Genomic DNA, 18,555 nt, shown 5'->3' with positions numbered 1-18,555 from the left:
AGCAAGCTCAGGCAGTCCTTTTTTGAGGATGGCGCACTACGCCCTTCCAACGTCTGGCTTTTGAAACCATATGGTACAGCCAAGTATATGGACTTTTAATGTTTGTTTAGGGCACTAAACCAGATGTTTGTTAATAGCAGTTAAACAAACATTACCAGGTGACCCCCGCAATTTCATATGCATCATAGGCCAGTGCATCTCAAGCTTTTTTTAAATTCAAGGACTTTCCATCCATCATGACCCCTGACCTTACGGGTCCATCCATCATCATCATCATCATCACCACTGCATTCTGTACACTAGTATACAGGGAACAACCCAACTAAATTATTTATTTTGTCTCATTTATTTTTGAGGAGCGCTAGCCCCTCCTATGCACAGCTTTGTGTGTTTGTGTTAATAGCGATGATTTGATTGACTGAGCAAATTGTGATTGGCCGGATATCATGCAGGAGTGGCATTTTATTTATTTTGTCAAAGACAATTATTTAATCACCATTTTCACAGCGTGGAAAGAGACTGTTCTGAGTCTGTCTGTTCAAACGTTCCCCAGACTCGCATCGAATACCTTCTTTTTGTTTGCGTGTCCTATACCATACCAGTTCCCACATGTCCTGCAGTGTTTTTCAACCCTTTTCACATCAAGGTCCATTATTTATTCAGCATTAATGAGCCTCTAGGACCCAAAACTAACAAATATTTTGTTAGACACGATTGGACACGATTTTGTCCACAATTCCACGCTGTATTGATGTTGTGTGCCATTAGGAGAGACAGGCAAATGTTGGTCAAAATAACACATTCTTCTCCATTCTCTAATTGTGTAAACTTCTTGTAGTAATGCAGATTTTTACTCTCGAGAGCACCATTATGGTCCATTTGGTTTCATTGTATGCTCTGAAGTCAACAAGCATCTGATTGAGCTGAACCGTGCCCAAATATGGAGTGGGTGTGTATGTGTGCACAGGACTGTAAACCAGGTCTAAACCCTCTCTAACGTTAGTGATTACACTGTTAGTCCCCCGGAGGGAGATATACAACACAACCTGTGTACGATATGACATGGGGGGAAAGGCGCTAGCTGCTCCAACATTTGACCCTATGTGTTTGTCTGTCTGTACCAGCACAGGAATGGCCCATATATGGTCATGTGCATATGCATATGGGACTGACCAACTTCAAACCTTAATTACTTGCGAGAGCAGAGCGCAAGTACTGTTTTCGGCTGCGTATATATGTCCAATCCAATCAGGGATTGTGTATTTTTGGTCACTCTGCCAATCAGAGCGCAAGTTGGCAACTTGCTGCGTATGTCGGCCAATTGGATTGGCTCCGTATGTTGGTGCCGTCGTTCGGCCGAGGGACGACACTGACATATGTGGATGATTTAACCAATTTGAGTTTCAAACTTATATAGGAAACTTAAAATATTTAGAAACCATTGTAGTGGTGAGAGATAAGTTGCACGCTCTGCTCACACACAAGTAGGCCAACATGTGTGCAAAGCGCAAGTTGGCAGCTCGACAGAGTGCATTTCTAGTTAAAATATTTACCAATCGGAACTTGGAGCAGAGCTAAGTAACTCTACTGAATGAAAAGGTTTTTCAACTGAGTCCAGTGAGGTGACTCATGACTGTACGACAAACTGTTCAAAGGTTATGGCAGAGACTAACATATTGATTAATCAGAAGAGGGGGCGGGGCTAATAAGGTCTGTACGACAAACTGTTCAAAACTTATAGCAAAAAATCACACCCGTGTGAAGTGAGGGGCTCTGTCATCGTACATCATCCATAAAAAGAATGAATATACTTCCATTAATTTGTCAACGTATGTTATTATCTTTATATTATTTTAACCATGATGATACAATGTTTTAATGTTTTAAAATATTCAATGTGTTTAATATTATTAATATCATTAAAGAAAAATGTACATACAATCATACATACAAGATATATGAAGTAATAACACATTATATCTAACTTTAACTGATCTTATCATGACATGTAAGATGACAAACAAACTTATGTGATTATGTGGTATTTTGTGTATTCTGAGCGAGTTTCATTTGGAACGGACCATTCTGCTAGGAAGAGTTCGATATAAAAGTGTGACCCGTGGAAATGGCATAAATTGCGCCAAAACGCCAAAAGTCTTATTTAGTAGTGGTGCCTCTACGGCAGTGCCTATTGGTCACTGTATGGAGTTCTGTGTCAGCCATGCGGCATGCCCAAATATAATATGGAGTGTTGGGATGTACGAACAGGCCAGCTTATGGAGTTCTGTGTCAGGCACATGCCCAAATATGGAGTGTTGTGAGGTCAGAACAGGCCAGCTCCATATATGGATCCTGGGCAGGGGCCACAGTGGGTCCGACTCGACACTGTGCACTGCACTCCCTGTGGTGGTGTGGTACGCGACACTGCACTGCACTCCCTGTGGTGGTGTGGTACGCGACACTGTGCACTGCCCTCCCTGTGGTGGTGTGGTACGCGTGTGTCAATGCACTGCACTCCCTGTGGTGGTGTGGTACGCGACACTGTGCACTGCACTCCCTGTGGTGGTGTGGTACGCGACACTGTGCACTGCCCTCCCTGTGGTGGTGTGGTACGCGACTACGCGTGTGTCGAATTTGAAGTCGGTGGAGCAAACGGTTCTCGAGTTATGTGGATTACAGATGTATGCATGTACACACAGAGACTTGGTGCATTTATAGTTAGATATGTATATCAATGTTTTAGCCTTAATGTCTCTCTATCATAGCCACTATATTATTGTGCTGGTTTCCTTGCAGTTACACACATCCCTCTGGCTGTATTTTGGTTTTGTTCCACTGTTTATTTTTACATTCATCCCTGGCGTGTTTTTCTGTGAGGGGAGGGAGGAGCTCAGCCAGAGCTCTTAATTGAGTTGAGTTGATTGGGCCATGAAAGTGTCAAACATGTTCTGTGCTCGTTAGTGCTGTCTCTAATCAATTAAAGCATCAAAGACCTGTTTGATGTCTGTCGGAGGGGGCAGGGACAAACTCATCAAAGGCACCGCTCACGTCACACTGGGTGTGATTTGTATTCTATGCCATTATTAATATTCTATTTGTTAGTAAGTTAAAGCAGTGAAGCAACCCTTAGCTCACCGAACTGTATATGTATACCCTCTCCACCACGACTACACCTCGCCATCCACCATGAAAATCACAAACAGGATAGTAAGTAGCCTTGCCGAGCCATGAGGCCCATAGGGCAGGAGCCCATCTCCTGTTTCTGTAGCGTGAGGCAGCTTGATGTACAAGGACACCTCCTGGACATGACGCTAGTATGTCGCAGGGACAATTCAATCCAACCCTTGATGCTGAGTGTCAAGCAGGGAGGCACTGGGTCCCATTTTTAGAGTCTTTGGTATGACCCGGCCGAGGATCGAACCCCCACCTCCCAGTCTCAGGGCGTCCACTCTAACCACAAGGCCAATGAGCTTCCAGAGTAATTGACATTGTTACATTACGGCACAGATGCCCTGTTCAAAATATAACTATTATTCTGTGCACTGCAGTGTACACTGAAACATAAAATCTTCGGGAGGTATGTTGCAGTGCCCACCGAGGGAAAAACTGGAAAATACTGGTACAGTATGTCTGGTGAAATATTAATTCAATATATACGCTTCAAAACTGCTCTGCAAACCAATCCCGATACTGTCCCAGCACAACGGACTGCCCTCAAATCTTTGCCTTGACACTGCAATGGTGTTATTAAACAATTGTAATATACAGTTTATATACTGTATATCTAAATTGATTCCACATAGTTTTTGCATATTCATTGAATTTAGACCAGACTGAAGTGATTTCACATTTCACTGATTAAAAGCCTGTCAAGTGTCAATGGAACCTACTGTAGTAGTAAACCCACATGTCTCAGAAACACTGCAAAGGTATAGGGCTGTTTTCTTCTGCTGCTGTGCATTATCAAAAGTGTTACATACTGTAATATTCATGTGTGAGTGGCTGATGACCTGATTTACAATTTCTTGTGTCTTTTAGGTTGGCGCCCAATCATACAATTTACCATTCGTCTAACAGTAGAATATCCACACATTGAAACTATAAACACTATAGAATGCTATAGAATGGCAGATCAATGATGACCTGGCATCTGTCTATACATAACATGCTATCTAATTGCCTGCAAGGTCATCGAGGCTAGGGCAAGAGCTACATGCCCCTTCATAGTCATAAGACTTTTTAGTTTGGCAAGACACAAGGCAAAGAAAACAAACCTATCTTATACTGTATACGTACTTGGCACCGTGGAGGAAAGCAACTGTAGTGTGACCCAATATAAATAAAGAAAAGGAATTGTGTAGGCGTGAAAAGGGGCACTTTCTCCAATTAAGGCAATGGGGCAGGTGCTTGGGCACTGGTGGTTGGTTGACTCCTTTGGGCACGTGCCGTGCCTGCATTATGCTCCTCCGAGAACATCCAAGCGCATCCCGCAGCACTTTGACCACAAAGCCCCAGCCCCAGAGAAAGAGACACCATGGAACAGTGAGGGCCTGTAGACAGCCTTGCCTCAGGCAGAAACACATTTTTGTATTTTTATTTACCCTCAGGAACTGGGCGTTGAGCTGAATAATAATTGCGGTTATCTTCAGGCTGAATCCAGCAGCCCATTCCATTCCAACAAGCTTTCTTCACAGCCCCTCGTGTTGAATGGGAAAAGAATTGGATAGATAAAAGGCCAGAGATATGTCAGAATAAGCAATGTGGTGTAGTGCTCCAGTCAGTTCTCTTACAAGACGATGAGCTATGTGGTGGATATTCTTATAAGTGCTGTGTGGATTTTAGGTGCATCATAGTTCATGACATGAGCATGTAGCATTTTCATTTTACCTTATGGAAATGGAATGGAAACTTTTAGGAAGTATCATCCTTTTTATGCCCATTTGTACGTTTCCTTGTCTTTACTGCATGCTTGCCTTGGTGAACCAAAGACCGTATAGCGTTTCATTGTATTGCATTCTTGTTGCAAGGTTAAACCTATATTAAATCAATAATTGGACTTATAGGGAGAGGAAATCAAATGCTGTTAGAATGGGGCTTTACATGGGCCTTCGAGGAAATAAGTCGTAAATCAATTTCAGGTGTACATAATATCGCCACCTGTATTCACAGCAAAAAGTGCGTTTTGTGTTTTGTAATAAGTTAGTATGAAGGGAAATAACTCAAGGGCTGGTGGTGCGGTGATAAGCAAAGTGAGTGTCACCCCTTAACGACACAAAGACCCACCATGCAGGCTGTGTGTGCACAGCAAGCACATGCTCTCATTTTGAAAGGAAACATATCTGCTTCTGTAATCCCTTCACTTTACATGAATCCCTGACCCCCTCTGTCAGCTGCTCGGGAAAAATAAAAATAAATAGCGTACAAATTATTTTTTCACAGTCAAGGTTTCTACCTAAACCTTTTAGGGCCTATAATATACCATGAAAGTGGAGATCAAGAAATACATTTTGTGGCAATGAAAAGAGGGCAATGAGAGAGGGGAACTGTTGAATCTGCAAGAAAGCAATGATTAAAGTGACTTGCACGACCAGGTCGCGATCAGTTCTCAACTTGTGCAATGGCTAATGCCCATATTTCCTTGCCCCAGAATTTAGAAACCATATTTTTGTTCAATTGGATAAAAACGAGAGGGAATCACAAAGAATGTTCAATCCTACACTGGCTTAGGGATTCCAATTGGGTCTAGTGGGAGTCTCATGTTGCTCACTCACACAGAGACCTAGTGTGTGTGTGTGTGTGTGTGTGTGTGTGTGTGTGTGTGTGTGTGTGTGTGTGTGAAAATCAAAAACAATATATAAACAAGGCCCTTCCAAGTACAGCAACAAGGGGTGGGGGGGGGGGGAAGAGAACCATTAAACATTTACAGTTTTCTTCTCCAATAATCCCTCTCTCCAACAAGCGTCCTGCCAATTTACTTTCTTCTAATCTTCAGGCCTTTCATATTGGCTACAGCCCACAGAACACACATTCCCTTTTCCAACTGAGAGAGAGCAAGCTCCCCTGTCCTCGCAATCTCTCATGCCTCCACATCACATCAACCCAACCCAGTTAAAAGACAACACAGGCTTATTTTATTCAATGTTATTCATTTTAAATAAATATGAATATTTGATTACGGTATGCATACAAAGGTGTGTAAATGGGCCTGGCAACATGAACACAGCCATTGTGGTGTCTTGTCCCCATTTGTCAGATATTGAATGATTTCTGGTGTCGGTTTGGTGGCCGGGCTCAGGGTAAAGAAAATATCCAAACACCATGCACCAGGGTTGGGCTCCAAAAGCACTTTGACTTCTGCCCTTTAGGGGCGCCACCAATGCGAAATGTTGATATGTTGTACAATTTACAATTTACAATTTCAATTTAGGCATTTAGCAGACGCTCTTAATCCAGAGCGACTTACATTTAGGCAAGAACAAAAGCATGGGAATACATCACATAAAAGCATTTATCATGAAACATGCGTAAGCTAAGAAGGTAACAGTGGAATATCTATATGATGAAACTATACATACACTATACATAATAAACTATACATATTCACTACTATGCTATACATATGTACTATGGCGTGCTATGACTATATACAATACAATTATAGTGCTGTCTACATAACATGCTATAAGTCTAAGTCAAATGCTATCTAAGCCAACAGAAATTCTATCTAAGGGGTTAGGGTAAGTGCTATGGGCCATGATGGAGTCTGAAAAGGTGGGTTTTCAGGCTACGGCGGAAGATTGGGAGTGATGCTGCAGTTCTGACTGCAATGGGAAGTGCATTCCACAGTTTTGGAGCCAGAAGGGAGAAGAGTTTGGGACGTGTGGAGCGTTGTCCCGGCGTTTTTAGTGAGGGTACTTCCAGTTTCCCTGCGTTGGCTGATCTGAGTGCGCGGGAGGGTTTGTAGGGTTCAATCATACTTGTAAGATATGGGGGAGCCAAATGTACAAATGCTACAGCTCCCTCGCACCCTGATGCTGAAACTTACACAGCCCATATACTGTAGGCGGGTACACAGCGCCAGGATGAAGTGCCATGAAATAAAACACAATGCTCAAAATTAAACATCTATTATCACCATTTGAATGTATGAATGTGAATGGTCATCTGAACAGTTCAAATCAGCTGCATGCGCATAGGGAGCTCTGTCTGTCTGTCTATCTTGTTTATCTTTGGTTGTATAGTATAGGGAATGGAATTATATAACTATTCTTTGTGTCTGTCTATCGATCTGTTCCTTCAGTGTTGTTGTACACACGACTGACTGCTTTCTTTTTCTCCCAAATTAACTGAACGAATGAGCGAGGCGCGAGGATAGCACAAGCCCCTCGTGCGCCTGTTGTAGGCCTAATTGACTCATATTATTGTGGTGGCTGCAGCAACAATGACAGGCCATAATCCAGACATATCTGTTTCTAAATATGCACTGTAGCCAGCAGTACATTTTTAAAGCCTCCATTACCCACCTTCCAGACCCAGCATATCGCCGCTGCAGAACACACTTTTTGAGTGGTGCAGCCACTCCAAGGAACAGCAATGTCCGTCCCTCCCTATGTCTGTATGTCCCCTATGTTTACCAATAAGCAAAAGTGGCGCTGTTGTTTTTACTAGCAGCCCTTTTCCGTTGTTTTTCCCGAAAAACGTGTCCAGCGTGCAACCACCTTAACTGTCTATAGAAATCTATAGTCGGCTATAAAGTCAGGAGGTAGGCCTACTGTATATATGGGGAGTTGCGTCATGATCCAAACATTTGTTGACTGAAAGAGTTCTAGGTCAAAACGTGATTCGGCCTGATAACGCAGATTTAATTTGGGACAGAGGTTCTTTCTTAGGTTTACTTGCCTTACTGGGTGTGTGTGATAGACCTCTTTGACTGACCGGTACGCTCGCCCTCATTTTTCCCCCCGCTGACCTCACGCCATCCACTCAGTGGGGATCTTCACCCACCACCCAAAGGGATTATATGAGACTTCTAGATGCCTTAGAAATGGTCGCCCTTTTAAATCATTACAGTGGTGCGTCAGAATGTCACTCTGTTCCCAGTTTTACTGGTGTTAAGTTTACGAATAGTTTTGGCATGCACTGTTTTACTGGAATTACTATAGGTTACTAGGTTAGGTTTAACCGTTTAGGCATAGTTTACTGAGGTTACGGAATACCAGGCAGAGCAGTTACACCAGCTGTATACGCCTGAGGTGACTGTGTTTTGGTATTCACTGGCACCCGTCATGTGACATCGGAAAGGCTAGTGACATTATATTACAGTGATTCTAAATGATACAGATACTGTGTACATAATTTATTTTCTCTTTGCCTTGGTCAGTCTGAGTGAGTAGGACTATTTCACAACATACTTGAAAGTGAAAGTTAAATAGCCTTGATAAAGTGGGCTTTGTAACATAGCCTAACAGGGGATAAATTAGCTGGGGGATCATAAGCATGTTCAGGATATCTGTTGAATTCAGTTTAGCCATATGTCCCATCATAGGCTGTAGTGTAAGCAGTAGCCTGCCTGGCTGTGGACTCAGTGACACACGATAATGAATAAATAAAATACCACTCTGTTGACAGATCGGGTCAAGGTACAGCTTTTGTAGACAGGCGACGTGGTACCCATCTATTAGCCTCTAGGCTACTCTGCGTTACGCGCAGTGCAGTTGGAAATGGAGCGGAGCCGGAGGAGACAAATTAATAAACCCGCCTCAGTCAGTGCAGCTTCCATGCGACATACAGCTGCTGCGCGCTTCTACGAATAGCGGCTACTGCTAGTAGACAGACCGCATCCTACCATCCATTCAGCTGCAGCTGTATGTATCGAGTATCAACCAGAGGGGAAGAGGGGAGAAAGAGAGGGAGTGAGAGAAAGAGAGAGAGGGAGGACCATTCTGCAACGCGCCGTAGGAGAGGGTGAGGCTTAAATGTACGATAGTGTAATCAGATCCGTGTGTGTGTGTGTGTGTGTGTGTGTGTGTGTGTGTGTGTGTGTGTGTGTGTGTGTGTGTGTGTGTGAGACAGAGAGAGAGATCCGTGTGTGTGTGTGTGTGTGTGTGTGTGTGTGTGTGAGAGACTCAGAGAGAGATCCGTGTGTGTGTGTGTGTGTGTGTGTGAGAGAGATCCGTGTGGTGTGTGTGTGTGTGTGTGTGTGTGTGTGTGTGTGTGTGTGTGTGAGAGAGATCCGTGTGGTGTGTGTGTGTGTGTGTGTGTGTGTGTGTGTGTGTGTGTGTGTGTGTGTGTGTGTGTGTGTGTGTGTGTGTGAGAGATCCGTGTGGTGTGTGTGTGTGTGTGTGTGTGTGTGTGTGTGTGTGTGTGTGTGTGTGTGTGTGTGTGTAGTTTTGTTAGCGTTTGCAAATGGGAGCGATCCTGTATCCCGGAATCAATGTTGTCGACCCGGTGCTGTCCTTTCGAGGCGGCCCAGCCCCAGATTACCGGAGTGATGGGATCTGAGGTTTCATGTCATTCTAGCAGCGGCGGGACTTAGGAAATCCCGCTGCAGAGCAGGCCCGTTGCGTCTTTTCTTTCACACAATGAATGAAAACAATGCAAACAGACACTGACACTCCGACTCCCGCACGCACGCAGCCAGCCACTATAGTGTCTGTCTGGGTCTGCTGATTGTTGATTTCATCTGTGACTGTGCATGCGTGAGTTTTGTCGTCTCGTGACTCTCGTCTACGGTTTGTTAATGTATTGGACTCGACTACAACTGGTGTAGCCTTAGCCTATCCTACCTATATTAAGAGATTTAATGAGCTTGATATAGGTGCCAGCTGTGACATCTAACGTCTCTGTTTGCATTAGCCTACCTCTCACGGGACCTCTCTCTCTCTCTCTCTCTCTCTCTCTCTCTGCCCGACAGTGTCCGTGCAATATGAAAGAAGGATCCCAATGGAAATAAGCCATAAGCTATCTTGGGCTGTACTCTGTAGGCCTATACTGTAGGCTACTTTTCTGGGCTTTTTTTCTGCACACTGTTAATAAACTGTTAATAAAGTATAAAGTATTCAATGAATCAATGAATGAATCAATCAATCAATCTGTGTGAATCAGCTGAGCTGGCCAGGTATTATGCACATGTCATGTAGCAAATCATACATCATATCCCTGATCTTTGCAGAGTTCCATAATGACAGTCGTGCGACAGAGAAAGGGCAGTAAGGGGAAGGAGGTGACTCCTGGCCCTGCAGAGGTCCAGAACAAGAAACCCAACTGTTCTGCTCAGCATTCAGAGAGGATCCTGAATGGTGAGTGACCCAAGTACACACATACTACTTAGGTTACATAGTAAATACAAAGAAGACTACATAATAAATATACTGTACATGTAATTTCTGCAGATGCAGGAAGAGTGCACCTAAACATTGTAACATCTCTATGTTAAGTTGGCTTTAATTGTGCCAATAATGACTGGCTAGCCACAGGTTTTGTAGCAACTGTAGAAATATGAAACCTTAAATATCAAAGGTTCACGCATGTTCAAATCATGTATACTTGCATACTACATAGCCTACTTTCCAAATTCTGCTTCTGTGCAGTTTTTGTTTGCCTCAAAAGCAAACTTTTTTGTTACAATGTCCAATGCCAAAAACACAATTAACTTGTTAAATCGAAATTATTTGCGTGACAATTAGGGGACCACTTTTCAACTTATCTTCATATAATTGATCCTCACTAATGTTCATGATAAATAGCACATTTCTTTCCTACTCAGTCTGTGTCTCATAGGAGGGCTGTGGGCAGTTCAGGTTTTTTTTTTTTTTGTAAAAATATTTAGATTTTTATTATCATGAGAATGATGGCTTCCATTTTCGCATTGCAACTTTTCTGGACTAGAAAGCCTGCAGTTTCTATTAGCTTGGATTCCCCAAAGCATTACTTGTTTACAATATAGGGTCCACCATTTTCAATTCATCAGAACATTTAGAGAGGATAATATCACTGTGTGGATATGCATTGCACAGGCAGATGCATTGCACAGGCTATGTGAGGCTCCTAGAAAGTCACATTGTTAACTCCGTTTATTGCAATAACCGAACTTTTGTGCTGAAATTAAAACTCCTCCTAATGTGGCAAAACCATCTCACCCGCTCTGGTCCATTATAGCCCATACGCTATGGGCTATGCAATACGCTATGCAAAAGACAACGTGTCACATTATACAACAGAACAGACAATAACAATATAGATTTAACTCACGGTCATTCCGACTTGATGATCGAAGCAAATAAAAAAGTTGTCTTGAAGAGGTGAAGAGGTGCTGTGGTGTTGTGGTCACGTGTGGTTTGTTATTATCCAGACATGTTACTCTGAAATTCTGCCTGTTGTGATTGACTGGGGCACAGATAATTCAGCGCAGGCATATTGTGATTGGCTGATTCTCTGTGCAGGCATTCTCTGTGCCACAGAAAATCCACGACCGCTATTGGCCGCACGACAAAGAGCCACCACCGTGCCCCCGAAATTACATTTTTGATTGAATATTGTGAAATGTCTATAAGACACTGTATACTAATAAGTACAAGGTAGAAACAAAAATCAACATTTCCTCTTGGCATCACCTGTTTTAATAATGTCACCTTAATATTTTTGCAGGTGATTGGTCGTGGGGTTCAATTATCTGGACATCGGTTGGTTGGTCTGTGTCGGTGGGTCTGGGTCTTCTCTGCTGTATCTATGTGGCCACACTACATGAGAATGACCTCTGGTTCTCCAACATTAAGGTGAGCTGGGCAGTTGATGCATGCCATGCTTTAGTGAAACTTGATTTTCAGAGATGCTTAGGTGAAAAAAATTAATGAAAAGAAAAAGAAAACACATACTTGAGGCCTAAAAATATATACATTTGGAACTCAATCTTAGAAGCAAGAAAGTGTAATAAAACATTTTTAATTAGGCTACATGTTAAGGACATGTTACAAACATAGGCCTACATATATAATTTTCGACCATATCGGTATCAAAATTGTGTAAATGTTTTGTCATAAATTATATGTAGCTTGCGGAGTTAGTTCAGTCAGATATACTCGAGGGGTTTTATGCCGTGCTCAAGGGCGCATACTATACTCAAGGGGTTAATATGCTGCTTTACTATGTGGGTGTATTCAGTGTGTGCAAGACCCACATGTCATTCGCTGATGTGGCAGTCAGCTGACCAATTGGGCAGGCTACTTAAGCTCACTAGTCTGCATGCTCTTCCTGCCTTCCTTCCGCTATGGTTCCTGGTTGTTATGTGATGTTTGCTCCCACCACCACCCCAGCACCACCAGTGGGCTCTGTTATTTATGCTCCCCATGTTTTTTTTTAATTGTATATCTATCTCCCTGCTCTTAAGGATGGTGTTTGATTGTGCCGAGCAGGGGGGAAATGCAGCAGATAATATATAATATAATAATAATAAGATAATATATTATATGCACACTTGTATTCTCATTCTATAATAAATATTGGTTAAATCTATTCGTGAGTTGTCTCACTAAAATATTGTGTAAGTGATGGTGTTTGGTTAAAATATTTATTTTTGTTCCAATTTTGTCTGCTCACAACACTTCTACAGTATCTGTTTATCCTGTTGGATGCAACTGGTATCCTGACCTGAACATGCATTTAAGGTTTAGTAAACAGCTGGAGAGAGGCTAAAATAAGTGAGGTATCACACTTATTTAAACCAAAAAACATCACATGAACTCTCCGGATTTTACTGTAGGTGTATACAAAAATGTTTAAAATGCTCGTAAAATATTAACAATGTAATGCGATAGACATGTGATGCATTCATGCAAAGGACCAGCCTCTCAATTTTTCCCAAGAGCATTTAAACATCTGGGAAGATGCTTAACACGAGTGAACTCAAAAGTTGCTTATGAGACTTCTGCTGAGAAGTTCCAGAGACGTTGAGATCGAGGTGTCTGACAGTTTCATGGAGTGGTTATATCATCAGGATTAGGCATTTGGCATCTGTAAGGGGTAATTCAGGCCCTGCCAGTTTTCTCTACAACATTCTACTTTTTATGCTCTGTCGTACGATGGTGTCACACACCAAAAGTAGCAGATCTAGTACAAGCTAACAACACTGCAACAAAGCTTGAGATTTTGGTTACTGCAGATGCTGTTAACATACAGTAGATTATGTTTAAATGGTTTAGTCTCATCGGAAATCTCTGGTCTGAACTAGCCTTTAGAACGAATTGAGGTGGCAGATGCAGGTTATACGGAAAAATCCCTTCCAATTTGTCCAACATGCAATGACGTCCATTTCTGCCGTGTTCTTCTCATCATCTCAAGTGACTGTGAACTATAACTTTCTCCACAGCTTTCTTTCCGGCTGAGTCTGCAGAAACACACCATAAACACCTCATTCTGCATGAAACAGGCAAATTGTTTTTCCATACGCCACAGGAGATTGCCTTTCGGGTCTGTTAAATTAGCCCAGTGACGTCTTTAAGCAGCAGGAACTTGTTCCCAAATTGAGTTGGGTTTCCCTTCTATCCTTGTACTGTCTGCACTCAGAACATGGCGCCCTGCCAGAGGTGTGATGTCACGTTTAATCTCTTTTACAGGGCCTCACCAGTGCTCTAGTTAATGCTGGCTTATTGTTCAACAGATTTGTAGGTGATAGCAGCTGAATATGGCAGAACTCAAGCAGGGTTATCGTTATTAAGATGTTTATCCCCTTCATCACACGGAACTGCACATGAATGTTGTTATCAGGGCACCAACAAACTTTATTTGTTAATGTAGTAATGTGAGCCTGTTGTTACCAACAAGCCTTATTTGTTGGTGCAGTAATGTGAGCCTGTTCATGTACAATATTGCATGTCGAGGTGAGAGATGCTGTGTTAGCGTTGTCTGGTTTAGGTGTAGGCTGGGTACAGTATATAGCGGCTGTGATTCCACAGTAATAGGCATGAGAACAGAACTGTTGAGATCAGAAATGAAGAGAAACGCAGGACGAAACAGCCCAGATCAAGGTGAATCAGCAGGTACGCCCTTGAAATCTGAGACCAACTGTTTCTCTTATTTCTGGCAATTTGTAGTACTGGGTGTGCCAGCTTCCGCCCACGTCGTGAATGCACAACACATCTCTCAACCCACACAGAGGCAATCTTTGCGGGGTAATTTGCGAATCCATGTGTCACAGCGATGGACTATCAAAGAAGCACATGCACCTAACCAAGTGGAATTCACGTGGACACATGCAGACAGCTTCAAATTCCATGCTGTTTTTTTTCTCCATCTGGTGTGTGTGTGTGTGTGTGTGTGTGTGTGTGTGTGTGTGTGTGTGTGTGTGTGTGTGTGTGTGTGTGTGTGTGTGTGTGTGTGTGTGTGTGTGTGTGTGTGTGTGTGTGTGTGTGTGTGTGTGTGTGTGTGTGTGTGTGTGGTGGAGAAGTGGCAGAGAAAGAGTGTGTAGACAGACAGCATTTATTTATGTGTTAAGTGCAAAAGTGCTGAGGTTTGACATACAAATGAGTTGTTCAATAAACTATTAGATTAGTATGAAACAAAGGTACATACAGTAAGACAATTAAATAATTAAAATCAGCAGTAGTGATGACTTTGGAATTACGACAACTAGTGGAAAATTCTCTCTCTTTTTTAATTCTATTAGTTTTCCCCTAACTACTGTGTATACTGTATGCAAGTCTCTCCCAAGCATGGCAGGTTGACCATAAGCCCACAGAGCAGAGGGCATTTGCAAAATTCTAAAAGAGGGCAATCATTATCCTGGCCTGAAGAAGTCTGAAATCTTTAATTATTGCCTTGTTGGCAACAAAGTTCTCTGGATGTCTAAAATGCCTCTAAAATGCATTGCTTCGGTTCGAGGGGAGCATTGCACCAAACGGAATGTATGTTCTTTATAATTCTTACCCTAAATAACTGCATCCTTGAGGACTCTCAAACAGAGTGGAACAATGTGTCGTTTTCCTTACAACTAGTATCTGGAATATCAAGGACAATTTTAGTATTCTTTTCTGGAGTGATTATAAGTTTCTATTAGCTATTTGTATTGCAATCATTCTCCCCCCTTTTCACTTTGTATTTATACCATGAAATCCATCATACAATATATTTCCATAATTGCTTAAACAAAAGCAGTCCTTAATGGTTAATAAACACCACCACAACAAAACCGGAAGACACAAATAAACAAAACATTAGTCATGTAATTCATATTTTGACTCCGTTGATAGGCTTGTCTACACTCTCTTATCTGACTATATAAAAATTCTAGTATATTTTAGCACTTTGTTTTGGGCTTAGCTAGTATCCATGGTGACCACATGGCCATACATAAATAAAATCAATTTTCAGCTGTATTTTGACAGCAATCCTTTCCATAGCCAACAGCTCATTCACCTTTTGTTGCCATTGTTTTATGTTTGAGGGTAGTGGTTGCAACTAGGGCTGGGATTCGGAACCGGGTCCATTTCAGACCCAGATCCCCATGCAGAGCCAAGTTACTGGGGTGACGTCACCTCACAAGTGAGTGGGGTCGGGGCTCGGGGGGGAGGTCATACCACTGTTCTGTGCATTCAGCGACCGCTCACCGCCGCGGAGCGAGTGATGTCGAAGTGTGGTTAACAGAGAGGGAAATGTCTCTGAGGCTGAGCACGCAAAGTGGAATAAATGTTATGCTATAGTTCCCTGCAAAGGTTGTCGCAACTTGCACCAGTTGCACGTCCACATTGAGGAAACATCTCAAAATCAATATGCCTAGTGCCTACACGAGTCCACGACTCACAATCTAGGCACATCGGGTTTGAGAGCCTGCGGAAAGCCGTGCCCGCACTCCCCGCAGCTCGAGGATGATGCAAGACTGGTTCACTTTCCCCATGCTAGTAACGTTGGAAAATAAAAACTACTAACGTCTACAGAGCTTTTCATTAGGCGTATTGTACAACTGTATTTTATGAATCACGTTAACTATAGAGCCAAATCAATTTGTCTGCACTTATTTTTACAACTTATAAGACTCAACTGCTTTTGATTTGTCTCTAAATTAATAATGCGACTGTTGAGAGCCCAGCCTTTAGGTGCATATACCCAGATTGATTACTTACAGTTTGCAGAAAACAGCACAGGAACGTAGCCTGCAGTTCAATACAAGGTCTGCTAAGAGGATTTTATAACCCAAGAAAGCACTATGGCTTGTTTCCATTTGGGTAACTAGTGGGGTCCTTATGTTCATATTAAATTAATCTGAACATTTAAGACACAACATTTGTCATCACAACAATATCATTATTGCAATGTGTACTGTATATTTAATATACAGTACAAATTGCAACAATGATATTGTTGTGGTGGCTAGCTGGTGGTGGTGGTGGTGAAGTTGAAATAATAGTACCACCTCATAATTGTAAAGTGAATTTTCAATAATTGTTCATTTGTGTTTATTATGTACTTGGTTAGGTTAGTTATAATATAAGCTTAATGTATAAGCTTAATGTATGTCAGAAGCATGCCATTTCCCAATCTTCTTCATTTATATCTTCTGGAATATCTATTTTCCATTCCTGTCTTTAGATCATACGTTTTCATGAGTCACTAAAGGCCCCAAAGGATACTAGAACAGGTCACTTTTACAGTCCCTGGATTCCCACATGAGAGTGAGCTCCCCCTGAACATTCTGTGTGTGTGTGTGTGTGTGTGTGCGCGAGCGAGAGTAAGCACACATTGCACGTCTGTTTATGTTATCATTGTCTGCTTCTCTCTTTGTAGTCATATTGGGCTCGCTGCATCGTGCCCAGCAGATTTCACACATGTGCATTGTGCAGGCATTGCACACACATAGAGTACAATGCACACCGTAGTCTGAGCTGTCCCTCCGGGCCGTTTGATGCTTTTGTCTGTGCTGGGTCAAAGTAATGACCGTTGGCGTTGAGTGAAATAAACATTTGTTTTGTTATTCTGGAAGGTTGGGATGATCCATTACCTTTTTGCTGGTGTGCGCTCCAGGTGTGCGCACGCACGTCGCACGCACGTCGCACGCACATGCCTCCAGGTCAGTGGGAGAGGCCAAGTGTTTTGAAACATGTTGTAAAGTCATTTAAGGGCTGTGGTGCTGCTCGGACTCGGGTATGGCTGCAAGCTTCAAGTTGGTGCTAGAGTGGTTGTTGTAGCTTCCTAAAGCCTGGTTTAGTTGAAAATACATAATGTTTGTCAAGCGACACATAACACAAAGCTTTGTCGGGCTTTAGGTGTCTGGTACTGTGTGCCAATACATGTATTGGTGTCTTTGAAGACAAAGAACTTGGCTCTAATAATCCCACATGGTTTGCACACAGATCCCTCATCCGTGTCGGAATGATGTCAGGGGAACGTCATGGGAATATTGCCACGCTGTTGAACATCTGGAAGACATGTAATGTAGGCATGCCTCCCGGGTCATCTGGTGTGGGACACTCTCTCTCTCTCTCTCTCTCTCTCTCTCTCACACACCAATTGCTCTCTCATTCTTTCTTTCACACTAGCTACAGTATGTTTCTGCGGTGAGACAGCTGCGCGCTAGAGCGCTTGAGCCGTGAAACTGTAGGTGTGAAGTCATGTCAGAGTTTATTTCAGACGTACGTCTGTTAGATCTTTGATGGCTTTAGATCGGCAAAAGCCTCTGACAAATGCTTCTGACATTTTCCAAATGATGTTCCAAGCACCCCCACCCCTTTTTGTCTGTCTTTTCCGGTGTGTGTGTGTGTGTGTGTGTGTGTGTGTGTGTTTTTATAGACATGCAAAAAGTTCACCGGTAGTCCCTCTCTCCCTCTCTCTCTCTCTCTCTCTCTCTCCACTCCCATCCTGTCTACTACATTTCCATCCTGTCGTCCACAGTCCTCGGAGCGTCATGTCTGCTTCCCTCTCTCAGTCAGCAGCCGTTTCGTAAAGAAGCCACGATTGGCTTTTCTTTTTTTTGTGGTTTTGAGTGTCTGACATCTCTGCTAGTAGTTGAGACTGTGGTGCAATCATTGGTCTTTTTATTTTTCACTCTGGAGGACAGACATGGAAAGAACCAGGCAGTGCAGGGGGCAGCCCTCTGACTGAGTGTTCTAACTGGGATTCTTGGAGTTCTGAATCAGAGAGAGATGAGTCGTTGTATTCTAGAGAGAAACTGGAGCAAGTTTCTTCCAATAAAAGGCATGGTTTCTCCTCAGAGCTGAACTCCACTTCATGGCATTCGACAATGTGTCACCATGTTAATTAGGCTCATCCTTTTTCACTTTAAATTTAAAAGTGCCGGTTAACCTGATCATCTGAAACCGGCCTGCATGAATGCCAAAGCTTGCTTTGCCTCAGGCAAATTCAATCCGAGGAATACGTAGGGGAAACTAGCAGCTTCGTTCCCCGGGAGAGCACCATTGGATATTTCCTTGGATAGACCACAAGGATGAAAACGCTCGTTAGCTCACTTGGATGGACTTCAAGAAGTAAAATGCAAATCCACAGCTGTTACTGCATTTGAATCACCACCTTGCACAGCATGCGAGCGGACAAGGTTTTTCATCTACCTGG

General features: G+C 42.8%; 1 protein-coding gene across 3 annotated transcripts in view; it reads left to right on the top strand.

The window, feature by feature from the left end:
- The first annotated feature begins 8,876 nt into the window (after positions 1–8,876).
- dpy19l3 (dpy-19 like C-mannosyltransferase 3) overlaps positions 8,877–18,555 on the top strand; it is a 57,335-nt gene continuing 47,656 nt past the window's right edge. The window contains exons 1-3 of one of the 3 annotated variants that reach the window (XM_083760073.1): positions 8,877–8,977; positions 10,172–10,298; positions 11,647–11,774. In XM_083760073.1, coding sequence (XP_083616199.1) covers positions 10,181–10,298; positions 11,647–11,774 — 246 coding nt within the window. In that variant the 5' untranslated portion in view covers positions 8,877–8,977; positions 10,172–10,180. Of the gene's footprint in view, positions 8,978–10,171; positions 10,299–11,646; positions 11,775–17,882 lie in introns of those variants that run through there. The other 2 variants (XM_083760074.1, XM_083760072.1) reach the window with 2 other exon arrangements.

Source organism: Protomyctophum parallelum (assembly GCF_964188405.1).
Source record: "Protomyctophum parallelum genome assembly, chromosome: 2".
NCBI lineage: Eukaryota > Metazoa > Chordata > Actinopteri > Myctophiformes > Myctophidae > Protomyctophum > Protomyctophum parallelum.
The sequence above is the reverse complement of the archived record's forward strand: the minus strand, read 5'-3'. Positions and strand labels throughout refer to the sequence as shown.